This window comes from Cannabis sativa, chromosome 7, assembly GCF_029168945.1.
Source record: "Cannabis sativa cultivar Pink pepper isolate KNU-18-1 chromosome 7, ASM2916894v1, whole genome shotgun sequence".
Lineage (NCBI taxonomy): Eukaryota > Viridiplantae > Streptophyta > Magnoliopsida > Rosales > Cannabaceae > Cannabis > Cannabis sativa.
This window is the reverse complement of record NC_083607.1, coordinates 54018101-54035749: the sequence shown is the minus strand read 5'-3', so window position 1 is coordinate 54035749 and position 17649 is coordinate 54018101. Positions and strand designations below refer to the sequence as shown.

The window sequence follows — 17649 nt, the reverse complement described above, 5'->3', positions numbered from 1 at the left end:
CTATTCAAGTTATTAATGTAATAATATAAATATGAGATCGTAAAATATAACTACTTGATTGGATCTTTGTTATGAATTATTGGAGTTTTTGCACAAAAAAGTAAAAGATTTCACACTAAATTAGTACAGATTCTACACTAAATTAGCATAACCATTGAAGATGTTATGTAAGTAATATAAATATGAGATCGTAAAATATATTTACTTGACTGGATATTTGGTGTGAATCATTGAAATTTTTATAAAAAAAATAAAAGATTCCACACTAAATTATTACAGATTCTACACCAAATTAGCAAAACCATTGGAGATGGTCTTAGAACATCTCCAATGGTGCACCATTTCATCAAATTTGTGTGAAATCTTAATTTACACCATTCTACTCCAATGGCACACTAAAGTGGTATACACCAAATTCTACACCATTAATAGTATTGGATTTTGAATCTACACTAATTTGGGCTACAATTTTTTTTTTTTTTTTTTTTTTCTTTTGCATTCTAACCATTATTTTATTTTATTTTAAAATTTAGTATTACATTTTAGTCCTCAAATTAGAGGGCTGAGATGTAAAATTACCATAAATATTACATTAAGGCATTATATTTCATAATAATAATAATAATAATAATAACAACGATAATTATAATTAATAATAATAAGATTAGTAGCTGATTTAAAACAATAAATAAATAAATAAAGTGAAAAAAAAGAATAATTATAATAGTAGCAGGGTGATATTTTGTTATTGCCACAATCATCAAATTGTTTCTCAAAACACTTGCTTGGTTATGATTAACTCTAATATTAAACGTAAATGAGGGGATTGAATATTGTGATAGATAATAATGTGTTACAACTCAATTATACTCCATATATATTTTTTTCTACTATAATTTTTCTATCAATTTGAAACTTCATTTGCGTGGTGGGTCTTCACTCCATTGGTTAGGTGTATGTATTATCAAAGAAATTTCCAACCCACTAAATGTATTAGTTCAATTATTTCCTGTGCTCTGTCCACAACTCTCAATTCAATCAAATATGCTCCAACGTAGTAATTGGTGTGAAGACTATAGAAAAAATGTAAATCATATAGTGATTTAAGGTTTAATAACCAACCTCCATTTTCTTATATAACTCTTGCATAGGCAGCATATCCTAGTACCATTCATTAGCCATGAAACTGAAGAGCACCATCACTGGTTATGCTCTTTGGCTTGCTTTTTCGTTCTTGTATTTGATTGTGTCATTTGATGTCGTGATGAGCAATGCATTAGGAAACGAAACTGATAGATTTGCTCTGCTCAAGTTCAAAGAATCAGTCTCCAATGACCCTTTTGGAGTGTTGAGATCTTGGAATGCTTCCAATCACTTCTGCAGCTGGAATGGAGTCACATGCGGTCACAGACATCAAAGAATAACAAACTTGACATTACGAGGCTATAACTTGAGAGGTACCATATCACCTTACATTAAAAATCTCACATTTTTGAGGTCCATCAATCTAATAAACAATAGTTTCTCTGGTGAAATCCCACACCAAGTTTGCCATTTATCTAGATTGCGAAATTTGAGTCTCGCTATAAACATGTTAGAAGGTGATTTGTCTGCATTGAACCTTAGTTATTGCTCGAACCTAAGAGTGATATCACTCAGTCAAAATAGATTTACAAGGCTCATTCCCTCAGAACTTGGCTCTTTAACCAAGCTCTTTTTTCTTAGTCTCTACTCGAACAAACTCGTCGGAGAAATTCCACCATCCCTAGCAAATATTTCATCACTTGAACTATTTTCTATAGGGGACAATACTCTGATAGGTACTGTCCCAAAAGAATTTGGCAAATTGAAAAGGTTGAAACTCTTTTCAATAGAGTCTAATAACCTGTCTGGTACAATTCCTCCCTCACTTTACAACATATCATCTTTGATCAGTTTATCAATAGCAGGTAATCTATTGGAAGGTACTATTCCTCCCTACATAGGCCTTCAACTTTCCAATCTCAAAGAATTTCATATTGGTGGTAATAAGTTTTCTGGGACAATTCCTGAATCATTTTCAAATGCTTCTAAGCTTGAGATACTTGATGTTTCTGAAAATCATTTAGTGGGAAAAGTTCCAGCTAGTTTGGGGATCAATCTACCGCATCTTAGGATACTCAATTTAGAGCAAAATCACCTAGGAAAGAACTTACCCAATAGCTTTGATTTTATTGCATCTTTAAGAAACTGCAGTCAAATGAAAATCTTGTCTTTGGCATATAACAACTTCAGAGGTCCTTTACCAAAATCTTTAGCTAATTTGTCAACTCAAATAACTTATCTTTACCTTGGTGGGAATCAAATATCTGGAACTATTCCTCCAACATTAAAAAACTTGGTCAACTTAATCCTCTTAGCCATGGAATCTAATCTTTTGGAAGGTGTCATTCCAACTTCTATAGGGTCGTTAAGGTCCTTGCAAATTTTGGATTTGAAAGGGAACACTTTATCAGGAAAGATCCCTTCATCCTTTGGAAACCTCACTCAAATCTCAGAACTTAGTTTATCAGACAACAACTTAGATGGAAGCATTACTCCAAACATTGCAGATTCCCTAAATCTACAGTTTCTTGAGCTTTCACAAAATAGTCTTAGTGGAACTATTCCCAAAGAAGTTTTTGGTTTTCCATCACTTCTTGAGCTAGACATATCACAAAACTCACTCAATGGTAGCATACCGGTAGAAGTGGGCAAGCTTAAGACTATCAGTGTACTCGACCTCTCTGAAAACAAATTGTCTGGTGAAATTCCAGACACAATTGGAGATTGTAGTGGTCTAGAATCAGTTTCCTTGCGAGGGAACTTCTTTCAAGGAATTCTTCCTTCTTCTTTGGCATCTCTCAAAGGTCTTGTTTACATGGATCTTTCACAAAACAACTTGACAGGAAAAATTCCTAAGGATTTACAGACACTTAAATTCTTGCAGTATTTGAATATTTCTTTCAATGAGCTCGAGGGAGAGGTACCAGACAAAGGAATCTTTAAAAATACTACTGTGATATCACTTGTTGGAAATGCCAGGCTTTGTGGTGGTGTATTAGAGTTCCAACTTCCAAGATGTCAAGCAATCATTGAATCCAAACATGGAAAGAAAAAAGATCTCAAACTGATAATCATAATTATCTGTGTGATTGCATCTGTCTTATTTGTTGCATCACTATCATTTATGTTTTGGAGGAGGAAATCAATAAGGAGATCATCATTATCTAATTCTGAACTCTCTACAATCAACTTTCTTTCAAAGGTTTCTTACCATAGTTTACACCAGGCTACCAATGGATTTTCTCAAAGCATGATGATTGGAATCGGTAGCTTTGGCTCTGTGTACAAAGGCGTACTTGATCAAGAAGGAAATGAAGTTGCGATAAAGGTCCTCAATCTAAACCAGAAAGGAGCTTCCAAGAGTTTCATTGCTGAATGTAATGCGTTGAGAAATATTCGACACAGAAATCTTGTTAAGATCTTGACATGCTGCTCAAGCATAGATTTCAATGGGAATGAGTTTAAGGCTTTAGTGTTTGAGTACATGACAAATGGAAGCCTAGATAAGTGGTTACATGGAGAAAACCAATCAAGGGGTTTGAAGTTTTTTCAGAGGCTAACTATAGCTAGTGATGTGGCCTCTGCAATATGTTATCTTCATAATCATTGCGACGATCCAATCATTCATTGTGATTTGAAACCAAGTAATGTTCTTCTTGACAATGAAATGGTTGCACATGTTAGTGATTTTGGATTAGCAAGGCTGATCTTTAACACCAATAAAATGTGTGAAACTCAAAGCAGCACAATTGGAATGAAAGGAACCATTGGCTATGCACCACCAGGTAATAATTGAACTCTACACAGTTTTCTTTCTACAAAAGTATAGATAAGTGAATTGAACTTAGTGGCAAAGAATCAAGAGCATTGATATCACAAAAATAATGCAAATAGGAATGAAATGACTAATTATTTACACAAAATTTGACATACTATCTAATCTATTTTTAATGCACAACACGCGAACCCTATTAATTCATTCTTCTTTTAACTTTTGCAGAAGTTGGATGTACAAAATCATTAATTTCTAGATGTTATCTTTTTATACAAAACATATTTTAATATAGAATTTTATATTTAACAATTTATATGAGATGCAGAGTACGCGATGGGCAGTGAGCCATCAAAGCAAGGGGATATGTATAGTTTTGGGATCTTATTGATGGAGATGTTCACAGGAAGGAGTCCAACTGATGAATCATTCAAGGATGATCTGAATCTCCATAACTTTGTTCAGATGGCATTGCCAGAAAGAGTTGATCAAGTAGTGGACTCTGCTCTTCTAAGTGGAGAAGCTGTAGAAACCACAATGAGAAGAGAAAACTACAATAACAATAGAGGAACTGGTGAAATTTACACAGAAGGAGAAATTAACATTAGTTTTGATAACCCAGATCAGATAAGCACTAATTTGTGTAAGTGCTTGATTTTAATTTTGGAGATTGGACTTGCATGTTCAAAAGATTCGCCAAATGAAAGAATGAACATAGGCGATGTGATCAAGGAGTTACAACATATTAAAAATTCTTATGTGAGACTTGGGAGGCAAGAACATAGAAGAAGAACCAGACCACCTAACTAATTGGTAATATACTAGAACATATTTCACTTGCATTAGCTTTTATTGCTAGTTCTTGCCAATTTTGAAAGAGTATTAATATATTAGAAGACTTATTTTACATTGACTTACAGTATTAATTTTGTTTAAAAATTTTTAACTACTTTCCAAGCCACTATGTCCCACACACTAACATGTCATTTGCACAGCAGGAGATGGGAACTTTATTGAAGGAGCCCAAATTAATGGTGAAGATCTTTCGTTCTATATAATATATATCATTTTGAGAATAAGCTTAAGCATTTATCATCTAACTTGTATCTAAATTTTAGTATTTAGCACATATATGTTACTTGATTTTTGTCCATTCTGTTTTGTTTTCATTTGTTATGCATATTGAATATTTTGTAAATGTAATCAAAATGTTTTACATGTGTTTTATGCTCTAAGTTGGTAAATACTTTATGCAGTCAATACCAATTCATTTAACAAATTAAAATGATATTTAAGAAGCGACAAATACATTGAAAAAATAAAAACAAAAGACATGGGATACATAACAATCATAAGCAAACACTTTGATTAAGTCTCTCAACTTCTCTCATCCCTTCTTCATTCAATAGCAAAGAGATTTTTTGTGTGGTTATATCAGTCATAAATAAACCAACCACTTAAAGATTATGATGACATGACATGAATAAAGGCAGCTCAGATTTGTCACTCAAAGTTTGTTACTTTCTTTCTCTTAGTTTGAGTTAGTTAAAGTCTATGTAACAGTTTTGAAACTTGGATCCTTAGTCTATAAAAGGATGCATAGTCTCATTTGTAATGGCAGTAGAAATATTAGGTTGAGAGATACATAGAGAGACTAATGTATGGTTAGGTTTATTTTTGTATCTTGAAGCAACAAGGATAGAGATGAAGAGAGAAGAACAAAATTGAGAAACTAGAGGGAAGCAAAGGTCTTCAAGGGTGTTTTCTAAGTGTTCTAAGCTTCATTGTGAATATTGCTCAAGGGACAAGATCACAATTGTAGTAGTTTAAGTTATCTTGAACGAAGTCTTGTAATATGCCATTATTCATAGTGTAAAGGATTCCTTAGAAGGAATTCAAGGGGAATAAGCTCTCTACTCATTGTAGAGGAAAGTTCGAACTCCTCTAAAATTGCTTGTGTCTTATTGTTTTCTGTTCTTATTTTTCTTCAACATTACTATTTTTCGTCTCTGTTGTGTTTAATTCTGGTTTCTATGATGTGTTGGTTTTAATTATATGCAAACTAAGATTGTTAGTTCATAACACTTTGTTCAAATGAAAAGAAAGTGAAAAGGTCAATTCTCCCTTCACAATAGCCAACGTTCTAAAATTGTCCTTAAAATATACTTGAGACTCCATGTTATAGATTTTGAGTAAATTGTTCCATTATAGTCATTCATTACCAAAACAGTCTCTGCAATTTACATAATTAGTAGCTCTTGGATTGGTTGACACATGAGGTGTATTTTTTTTTCTTTTTTCGTTGACTTATCATCTTTCCATGTGACAAAGGATTGAATATTGAGTCATACCAATTCCCTCCTCAATATGGAAAAGGATTTTCAAATTCTAAAATCTCTTCCATCTTTTTCCCCAAATGGTTCCATAATCAAGATTGATTTTCCTTCTTCCAAACACCATTTCAAAACATCTTCCAATGCATTTTCTAATATTTTTGACAAAGTTTAATTTTCCTTTAAAGAAGCTACTAGATTATAATGCTTTATTGACTGAGGGTGAGTAATATCCATTCCAATCTAATTGAACTGAGCCAATCCAATCCAATTCAATTACAAAAAATTGGATATCCAATTACAATCAGAATGGATTGGATGTTAAAAGTTAGATTCTAATTGAATTGAATAGGTTATTTGATGTCATTCTCACAATCTAATTAAAAACTCATCCAATTCAATTACATTTATATATTAAAAAATTATTTATATTTATTTATGTATAATAAAAGGTATATATTTGAATTATATTTTTAGTATTTTTTGGTTGAATTTGCAACATTTGTTTATTTTGTATATTTGTTGTCATGATGTTTTGTTTTATTTTATTACTTAGCAATGTTGTTGTTTTACTTATTTTAATATTTCAGTTGCATTACACTTGTAACTGATATTCCGTATTTTAATATTCCCAGTTTGATTATTTAATTAAATGATTAATTAAATGCGGAATAATAAAACTGGTACTGAAAACAGTTTTCTGTAGTTACAGAATGCAACTCTGTAACTCCAGAGAAACCCAGAAAAACAAACAGTGCATAAAAGTAAAAACACACAAGATTTTTGTACGTGGTTTCAACAATCCTTTCAGATTGTTACTAGTCCACGGGGCCACGCCCAGAGATAAGATTCATTAGATCGGTATCAAAAGTACAAAGTAATTGACTTATGCATAAATAGACTCCCTCTTATTGTATGCCGCAAGCTTGATGTATTCCACCTACTAACCGAATCTTGATAAAACTCCAAGAGCTCGAACTCCCTTCGATCACCTTGAAGAGTGCTTGAATCCTCCCGATTCAAGGCTTAAAGGCTATCTCCCGAAAGCCTATACAACCATCTCCCGAAGGTTGTGTGCTTGTATCCTCCCGATGCAAGACTTCAAAAGCAATCTCCCGAAAGCTTGTAAATACCCTTCTCCCGAAGGTGCACTGATGTTCTTCTTCGTTGTAGACTTGAATACAGACTCAAGACAATACAAACAACAAATAAACAGAGTAAGAGTAGAACAACTCTTCTCTACAAATCAAAGACTCTCTTTTCTAAAGATATGAATGAAATTCAAAGATACAAGAGAGGTACTAAACAAAGACACTCTTTCCTTAAGATATGAAAGCAATTCTAAGTGTGTGAAAGAGATACAAAGCCTAGCAGCTATGAGATGTATTTATAATGAATATACATCTCATAGACAGCTTACATTCGGTCTGAACAAGACCTCAACCCACTAGAAACTTCCCTAAAATAATTCTTCAAACAGTCCAGGAATTTCCGTTTCTGTACATACAGAATCGTGGGCAGTAACTACAACTTTCCTTTTATAGAAAAGGAAAGTCTAGCTCCGGTTTTCTCTTCAAGAAACCTGATCTAAGAAAATGGGAAACTCAACACAAGATCAGATTACACATTTTTACCATTTTTACCTTTTTTCCAAAAATAGGAAAGCTAGACAACTTTCCTTTCAAGTTTGAATACACCAAATAGGAAACCATATTAATGTATACCAGCCGAAAATATACAATGAATAATAAAATATTTTTGTCAATTAAATATGCCAAAAATGGAATTAACAATCTCCCCCTTTGGCACTTTGATTGACAAAATATTTTATTATGAGAAAACCTGCATCAAGTGTTAGAAACCAAAGCAAATAGCTTTTTAAAGATACAAGAGTATAGAAAATACTCCCCCTGCATGAAAGCTCTCTAACACATAAAACAAAGAACTTTTTTTGGACGGAAAAGCTTGCAAACCGAAAAACACAACTTTTTAAAAGGAAAAGTGTTAAACCACAAACAACTTTTTAAACGGAAAAGTGTTAAACCACAAACAACTTTTTAAACGGAAAAGTGTTAAACCACAAACAAGCAACTCCCCCTAAAACCAAGGGTCCAGAGTTGTAACAAAGAGTTCAATGAATCCAAAAAAAAATATGACTACTCCCCCTTTTTGTCTATCAAGGAGCCAAAGATAACAAAAACAAACAAGAACAAAGTCATAGATTCAAATAAACATTAATAAAAAGCAAAAGATAAAAGATTGAACCACTTATTCATCATCATTGGGTCGGAAGTATTTCATGATGCTGTCCATCTTCCTAAGAAGCAAGGCCTGACTTGTCTCCATTCTTCCCAAACGCAAGTTGAATTCTGCCATTTGCGGGAGCGAAGTGGAAGCATCCGACGGCAGGATCATTTGTAAGACCAGGGGAAGCAGACCGAGCCTTTCTTTGAGCAACTTTTCCTTGAGGAGGCTTCTCAGGAATTTTGAAAGTGGTTCCAACAGCAGGCATCTCAATTGATTCATTCTCAAGAATCAATTCCTCTTGATCAGATAAAATTTTATAGATTAAGTGAGGAAAAATGAGATTGAGCCTAGGTTTCTTACCCTTTCGAAGAGAGACAATTTGCTCCCAAATCATGTCAGCCAAATCAATTTTAGCACCAATTGAAACTTTATACAAAAAGAAAGCAAGTTCATTTGAAACATTTACCGGATTGGAGCAAGGAAACCAATTGGATAGGGCAAACCTCATGAGAGCAGCATGTTGATAGGTGAGTTGAGACATATGCATGGTGTCGGAGAGTTCAATTTCATTGTCACCAGAGAGATAACCGAACACCTTTTGACGATCAAACTCCACATCAGTTGGCTCAATTCCCATAGGCAAATTGAGAGCCTCAGCAACATCCTTCACAGTGAAGGAATACCAGTGTCCTCTGACAAAAACTTTGCCAAACATGAAAGAGTCCTCATCGAGAAACTCATCAGTGATGTTAGCATAAAATTCCTTCACAATTCTATCCACATACCCATCAAAACCGATCAAGGTATCTACCCATTGTCTTTCTTTCAACATGTTATACACTCCAAAAGGCTTATGAGCAATAACATTAAAAATTTTCTCCACAGTAAAATTCCTATTCTCATAGAATTTCATATCTCTAGCATGATCATTATAACAAAAATAATGAGAGTGAGGCTTGAAGTTATCAAGAGAAATACCAGAGGGCCTCTTTCTTTTCTGTGGAAGAACAGGATTAGAGACAATGGGCCTTTTTCCTTTGTCCTTCTTTGGAACAGCAGGAGGCACTGGAGCAGATTCTGTAGTGACAGGCTCAGTTTCTGGTTCTTCACTCTCGGATCCAGAATCATCAACAACAGGAAGATCTTTGGGCACAAATTCTTCACTTGAATCGGACAAGCCCTCTCAATCATGATCCTCCTCACTTTCTTCTGGTTCAGAATCCGAGGAAGAGACCGAAGGGGGATTCTCCTTGAGATTTTTGGCCTTTGAAGATGAAGAAACCACCTTTTTCCCTTTGGATGCAATTTTAGGTTTAACCACTTGAGGCTTTGAAGGAGTGGAAACCTTGGACCTTGTTCGAGAACTCACCGTGGGCAAGGTCACCAAAGCTTGGTCGACATTAGGAGCACCATTCGAAGAGGAGGACTTCGACAATGTGTGATCGGATGAATGGGATTCATCATGATCACCCAACCCAGGTGTTGGAGAAGCAATAGGCGAGGCACCAACAAGAGGAGATGAAAATTTTGCCACTGATTTTCGAGCTTGGGTCTTCGATTTCTTGGCAGACTTCGTCGGAGCAGAGGACGAAGAAGAAGGTCTGATGTCAGCAGGCGGCGCAGGCGGAGACACCGGTGAAGCAGAAGCAGAGCCACGAATGGGCTTCTTGGATGGTTGGGCATTCTTAGTTTTGGCCATTTTTTCTTTGAAACCCTAGAACACAAACCCTTTTACTTTGAACGATGTTAGACTTTTGAGAGAAAACAATAAAAAGAGAAGAGAGAGATGTGATCGTGGGATAATGGGGAGTTGAGAATAAATAACTTCCAATTTTAAATGCCCAAAATTTTAAAAAAACTGAAAAGGAAGGAACTTCCTTACCTTTGACCCACGTGTGGAGAGGAAAAAAGGAAACCAAAAAACATTTTTCAAAGTTTGGTCAATGTTTCCTTAAATGAAAAAAGGAAACCAACAATCCCCACAAAATCTAAGAATTTAAAGGCCCTTACCAAAACCGAAATTGCCACCAAAAAGGAAACCAACAAATAATTAATTATTTAATTACAAGTTTCCTATACACACCAAAAAGACCAAATCTCCACAAATAAAGGAAACATTCTAAAATAAATACAATTAAAACATGTTTCCATAAAGTAAAAAAATAAAAGAAAAAATATATACAAGGATTCGAAAAAGAATTCGAAAAAAATATGCCCCCCTTTTTCTTTTATTTTTTCAGAAAATGCCCCCCAAAGAAAAAAAATTGCAAATAAGGAACAAGAGAACACTCCAAGACACAAAAGCACTAATAACCACTTAAGAGCAAAAAATTGTGTCTAAGAACATAATGAAACATAACAAAAAAATAACAAAATTTTTAACAAAGCTCACTTGACAACTCGATCACGAACCTTTTTTTTTTTTTTTTTTGTTTTATTTATTATTATTATTATTTTTTTTTGATTAAAAGACAGAAAAATAAAATAACCTTGATATTTTTGCAACTAGAATTCACAATGTCCATTTGTCTTTGTCCCTGATGAAAAAATCAAACTCATAAGAATAATCAGAAATTATTTTATCAAACTAATGAAGTAATAGAATGAGGTCATACCGGTTCACAGGAAAAATTGACTCCATCACCAAGAATATTAAAGCACATCAAACAGTATGTAATAGCTTTATAACACCATTTTCGAGAATAAACAAATTTTACCACAAACTGTGTCAAGCATTAGTGTGTGAAAGTGTAAGCAGGGAACATTGCCCAATTTGTCAAAAAGACTTTTTCTGATAAATTGTACCCATAGGAGACGCTGTCACACTACCTCAATGGTAGCCCTTTTCAATGGTAGCGTATCTTCTACATAACTCCTAATTACATAGTTCCAACTTACTCAGAGATGGCTTTCACACATTGAGATAGGTAGCTCTATTCATCCAATGGAGCTTGAACACACAGTTTTTTTGAACAACATCATTCGAAAATGGTAGCTTACATAACACTGTTTGATGAACCTGAATATTCCTGTGAGGAGTGGACAATTTTCCTGACAAACCTGTATGACATCATAATATTACAAAATTAGCAATAAAATAATGACTGAAATTCTTATAAGGTTGAAATTTTCTTCTAGGACAAAGACAAGACATTATGAACTCTAAGACAACTCAAATATCAAGGACTATGGAAAAATAAAAGCATTAAACAGTACAAACCCCTAAGGATTTCCTTAGAGAAATAAATCGGACCGAGTCAAGAGCTTTAGTAAAAATATACGCAATTTGTTTGCTAGTTTCAACATATTCTAAGACAAGAATTTTATTTTCCACAAGCTCTCTAATAAAGTGATGACGAATGTCTATGTGCTTAGTGCGAGAGTGTTGAACAGGATTCTTAGAAATGTTTATAGCACTAGTGTTATCACAAAAAATGGTTAAAGTTTTCAAATCAAACCCATAATCTGCCATCATTTGTTTCATCCATAACAATTGGGTACAACAACTACCGCCGAATGTACACGGCCTCTGCGGTGGACGGAGAGATTGAGTTTTGCTTCTTGCTATGCCATGAAACCAAATTGTTTCCAAGATAGAAACATCCACCACTAGTACTTTTTCTATCATCGGCATTACACCAATCGGCATCACTAAAACAAACAAGGTTAGAATTAGTGTCTTTTGAAAACCAAATCCCAAAATCAATAGTGCTATTTACATAGCGAATGATTCTTTTCACGGCGAAAGATGGGATTCCATGGGATTAGCCTGATAACGTGCACAAACACCAACACTATAGCAAATGTCAGGACGACTAGCAGTAAGATAAAGCAAACTTCCTATCATACTTCGATACAAAGTTTGATCTACCTTTACTCCTTGTTCATCTTTGCTTAATTTCAAAGTAGTGCTCATGGGAGTGTTGGTATGTTTGGCTTTTTCAAGGCCAAACTTTTTCACCAAATTCTTTGCATACTTGCTTTGAGTGACAAAAGTTCCCTCATCTGATTGCTTCACTTGAAGACCGAGAAAATAAGTGAGTTCACCTACCATACTCATTTCGAACTCCTTTTGCATTTGGGAAACAAAAACATCCACTTCAGAGTTAGAGGTAGATCCAAACACAATATCATCAACGAGATATTTGAGCAACAATCACATCGTAATTAATGTTTTTGATGAAAAGTGTTTTATCAACATTTCCTCTCTTGTAATCATGAGAAAGCAAGAATTCGAGTTAGACGCTCATACCAAGCACGTGGTGCTTGTTTTAGACCATACAATGCCTTGTCTAACTTATAAACATGATCAGGAAAATGTGGATCCTCAAACCCTTTAGGTTGTTCCACATACACTTCTTCTTTTAACAACCCATTCAAAAAAGCGGATTTGACATCCATTTGATACAATTTAATACCAAGAATGCAAGCTATGGAAAGAAGTAACCTGATCGATTCCAGTCTAGCTACTGGAGCAAATGTTTCATCAAAGTCAACACCCTCAACTTGAGTGTATCCTTGGGCAACCAACCTTGCCTTGTTTCGAATGATAGTGCCAAACTCATCACTCTTATTTTTGAAGATCCACTTGGTTCCAATGATGTTCACAAACGGTGGTCTTGGAATCATTTTCCAGACTTTGTTTCGAACAAACTGATGAAGCTCATCCTGCATAGCTAAAAACCAATCTTCATCCATTAAAGCTTCTTTTACAGATTTAGGTTCTAAAGAAGAAATAAAACATAAAAATTGAATTATATTGGCATATTTTCTTCTTGTAACCATGCTCTCATCCAAGTTTCCAAGGATGAGATGCGAAGGATGATTCTTTTTAACCCTGGAGGATGGTTCCCTCTGTATTGGATCAGTGATTGAATTTAAAGGATACTCGCATTCTTTTGTTGTTGGATTTTACGTAGCAACGTATTCTGCACAAGAACCTCGACGACCGCTTCGAAGCTTCGTCGGTTTCCTTTTCCTCGGCGACGGGCTTTTCAAGCAAATCTTCAATCTGTTCTTCGTGGAAAACTCGTAAAAATCTTTTAGATCATCAACAACAACATTAGCATTCCATAACAGTTTGGGTTCTCATGTTATACACACGATATGCCCTACTATTTGTGGAATATCCTAAGAAAACACCTTCATCACTTTTAGAATCAAATTTACCAATGTAATCACGATCTCGTAAAATATAACACTTACTTCCGAACACATGAAAGTGACTTACATTTGGTTTCTTACCTTTCCGCATTTCATATGGTGTTTTGTGAGTACCAGGCGCAAGAATACTCGTTGATGGTATAGCAAGCGGTGTTAATGGCTTCGGCCCAAAGGCGCTTTGTGAGCTTCTTGCTATTCAACAATACTCTAGCCATTTCTGCTAGAGTACGATTCTTTCTTTCAACCACTCCATTTTGTGGAGGAGTTTTAGGAGCGAGTAAAATTCATGAGAAATACCGTTAGCTTTACAAAATTCAACATATACGGTATTTTCAAATTACTTACCATGATCACTCCTAATCCTAACAATTTTGCCAATGTTACAATCTTTTTCAACTCGTAATTTCAAACACGAGTTTGGAAAGCTTCAAAAGTATCGATTTTTCTCTCAAAAAATCCACCCATGAGAATCGAGAAAAATCATCAACACAAACAAAAATATATCTTTTACCATTTAAGCTTTCTACCCGGATTGGACCCATTAAGTCCATGTGCAAGAGTTCGAGAACTCGGAAGTATTCACATCTCGGGACACTCTTGTGAGAAATTTTCGATTGCTTACCTAACCGGCATGGACCACATTTTCCCAATGACTCTTTACCTAATTTAGGTAATCCTCGAACAATCCCCGAAACGAGATAATTTTTTCAGCATTTTTAAAGTGAATGTGACCAAGTTTTTCATGCCATAGGTCGGTAACATTTTCAATGACGTAATGACAAGTGGCTTGCGTAGTGAGAGTATAACAATTATCACTAGATCGCAGCCCTTGTAACACAATTTCATCAAGAATATTATATACATAGCAATGATTGCTATCAAAGCTCACAGTATAACCCTGATCACAAATCTGACTAATGCTAAGTAGATTAGCTTTTAGTCCTTCAACCAACATGACATTCTTTAGTTTAGGAAGCCCTTCGAACTTGAGAGTTCCCATTCCTATGACTTTACCAGTAAGACCGTTACCAAATGTAACTTCTCCACAGTGCATTGGTCTTATGTTCACAAGAAATTCTTTTTCACCTGTCATGTGTTTGGAACAACCACTATCAAAATACCACATGTTAGAAGCAACAGTTTTAAAACAAGTAGAACCTACCAAGCATTTGTTTTTGACAACCCATTTTTGTTTTTGTAAAACATGTTTATTTCCAATGTAATTAGATTTAAACATGTTATGCATGGTTATGCATTTAGGTCGAATGTGACCTTTTACTCCACAAAAATGGCAAATAGGAATGAAACGTCTTCCTTTCCCTTTGAAGTTGTCAAACTTACCGTGCTGCTTCTTTTCGTAACAACAGAGTGCTTTCTTTGTCGAGACGAGAGACCTGCGAGGTAGAAACAGGTTCTTCCGAAACAAAACTATTAGTGGTATTAGACACGGGTTGATTTGGAACATAACCCAAATGACCCGCATGATTGGTTTGGCCGTATTTTTGAATTTTTTCAAAGATGGTGGAACCTGGATTTAACATTTTAACATTCTTTTTAATGTTATCAATTTCCTTGGTTAAAGAAATAATTTTTGACTCTTTTAAAGACAATTCAGATTCACAACATTTGAGTTTATCTTCCAACTCATTAATGTTGTTACACAAAATTTTATTATCTTTAACCAGGGAGCGATTTTCAGCACTAGTTTCCAACCACTTACCAAACATTACCTTGGAAGATTCAATCATGGAATCTTCATCAATTTCTGACTCATCTGATTCGGATCTGGATTCTTCCTTGTTGTCATTGATCAGGATATTGTTCAAGCAAATGCTTTTTCCTTTTTCCTGCAAATTTCTTGACAAAACACTTGTTAGGACAACTTTTTCTTTTTCATCCTCACTACTCTCAGAATCATCACTCCAAGTAACATTCAATCCCTTTTTATTTTTCTTTAAGGTATTAGCACATTCAGATTGAGTGTGACCAAAACCTTCACATTCTCTGCATTTAATACCTTTTTTATTGTTAGATGGAAAAGGTTTAGAGGGAATGTTACCAGAAATGTTACCTTTTGGGTTCTTTGAAAAGAACTTTTTATTTCCACCAGATTTCAAGAATTTTTGGAAATTTTTTGCCAATAGAACCATTTCATCATCATTTTCATCATCAGAAACAATATTTTCAGAAGCATTAAAGGCAATACCTTTGCTTTTCTCATTCGAGAGATTTTGCTTACTCTTTTTCTTGATTTGTTGATTCAACTCAAAGGTTCTTAAAGATCCCATGAGTTCCTCAACCTTCATTTTGCCAAAATCTTTCGCCTCTTCCATTGCAAGCAATTTTGTATCAAACCTGTCAGGAAGAACTCGAACAATTTTTCGAACCAAGACAGATTCATCTAGTTTTTCTCCCAAGGCAAAAAACTCATTAGAGATGTCAGATAATCTTTCATAGAAATCATTTAAAGTTTCAGTATCTGACATTCTCAATTCATCAAATCTAGTTTGAAGCATGGTAAATCGTGATCTTTTTACATCAGCAGTACCTTCAAATTGAATTTGAAGGATTTCCAAGGCTTCTTTTGCAGATTCACAAGATGATATTAATTTAATAAAACCTTCACCAACACCATTAAAAATAGCATGTAAAGCCTTATTATTATAACCAGACAGTTTTTCATCTTCAGTGGTCCAACTGAGTTCAGATTTTACCTGAGTATTACCTTTTTCATCATTTTCGGCAGGTTGAGACCATCCCGTAAGAATAGCTCTCCATGCTTTCTCATCTTGCGATTTGATGAAAGCTCTCATCCTGACCTTCCAATAAGGATAATTCGACTCATTCAATAGAGGAGGTCTAGAGATGGAACTTCCTTCTGCAAACAAAGACATCTCACACAAAACAAGTTAAACGGAATAACCTCAAGATCTCACTAAGAATTTAGTGACTTGCTCTGATACCAATTGATATTCCGTATTTTAATATTCCCAGTTTGATTATTTAATTAAATGATTAATTAAATGCGGAATAATAAAACTGGTACTGAAAACAGTTTTCTGTAGTTACAGAATGCAACTCTGTAACTCCAGAAACCCGAGAAAAACAAACGATTGCATAAAAGTAAAAACACACAAGATTTTTGTACGTGGTTTCAACAATCCTTTCAGATTGTTACTAGTCCACGGGGCCACGCCCAGAGATAAGATTCATTAGATCGGTATCAAAAATACAAAGTAATTGACTTATGCATAAATAGACTCCCTCTTATTGTATGCCGCAAGCTTGATGTATTCCACCTACTAACCGAATCTTGATAAAACTCCAAGAGCTCGAACTCCCTTCGATCACCTTGAAGAGTGCTTGAATCCTCCCGATTCAAGGCTTAAAGGCTATCTCCCGAAAGCCTATACAACCATCTCCCGAAGGTTGTGTGCTTGTATCCTCCCGATGCAAGACTTCAAAAGCAATCTCCCGAAAGCTTGTAAATACCCTTCTCCCGAAGGTGCACTGATGTTCTTCTTCGTTGTAGACTTGAATACAGACTCAAGACAATACAAACAACAAATAAACAGAGTAAGAGTAGAACAACTCTTCTCTACAAATCAAAGACTCTCTTTTCTAAAGATATGAATGAAATTCAAAGATACAAGAGAGGTACCAAGAGAGGTACTAAACAAAGACACTCTTTCCTTAAGATATGAAAGCAATTCTAAGTGTGTGAAAGAGATACAAAGCCTAGCAGCTATGAGATGTATTTATAATGAATATACATCTCATAGACAGCTTACATTCGGTCTGAACAAGACCTCAACCCACTAGAAACTTCCCTAAAATAATTCTTCAAACAGTCCAGGAATTTCCGTTTCTGTACATACAGAATCGTGGGCAGTAACTACAACTTTCCTTTTATAGAAAAGGAAAGTCTAGCTCCGGTTTTCTCTTCAAGAAACCTGATCTAAGAAAATGGGAAACTCAACACAAGATCAGATTACACATTTTTACCATTTTTACCTTTTTTCCAAAAATAGGAAAGCTAGACAACTTTCC

The 17649-nt window shown here is 34.7% G+C and overlaps 1 protein-coding gene across 4 annotated transcripts in view; it reads left to right on the top strand.

Moving 5' to 3' along the window:
• Window positions 1-1116: 1116 nt before the first annotated feature.
• Window positions 1117-17649, top strand: part of LOC115696830 (probable LRR receptor-like serine/threonine-protein kinase At3g47570) — a 28679-nt gene continuing 12146 nt past the window's right edge. For 2 of the 4 annotated variants that reach the window (XM_061118952.1, XM_061118951.1), the window contains exon 1: window positions 1117-3869. In XM_061118952.1, the coding sequence (XP_060974935.1) occupies window positions 1181-3869 (2689 nt within the window). In that variant the 5' untranslated portion in view covers window positions 1117-1180. Of the gene's footprint in view, window positions 3870-4184; window positions 4670-4851; window positions 6328-17649 lie in introns of those variants that run through there. The other 2 variants (XM_030623713.2, XM_030623714.2) reach the window with 2 other exon arrangements.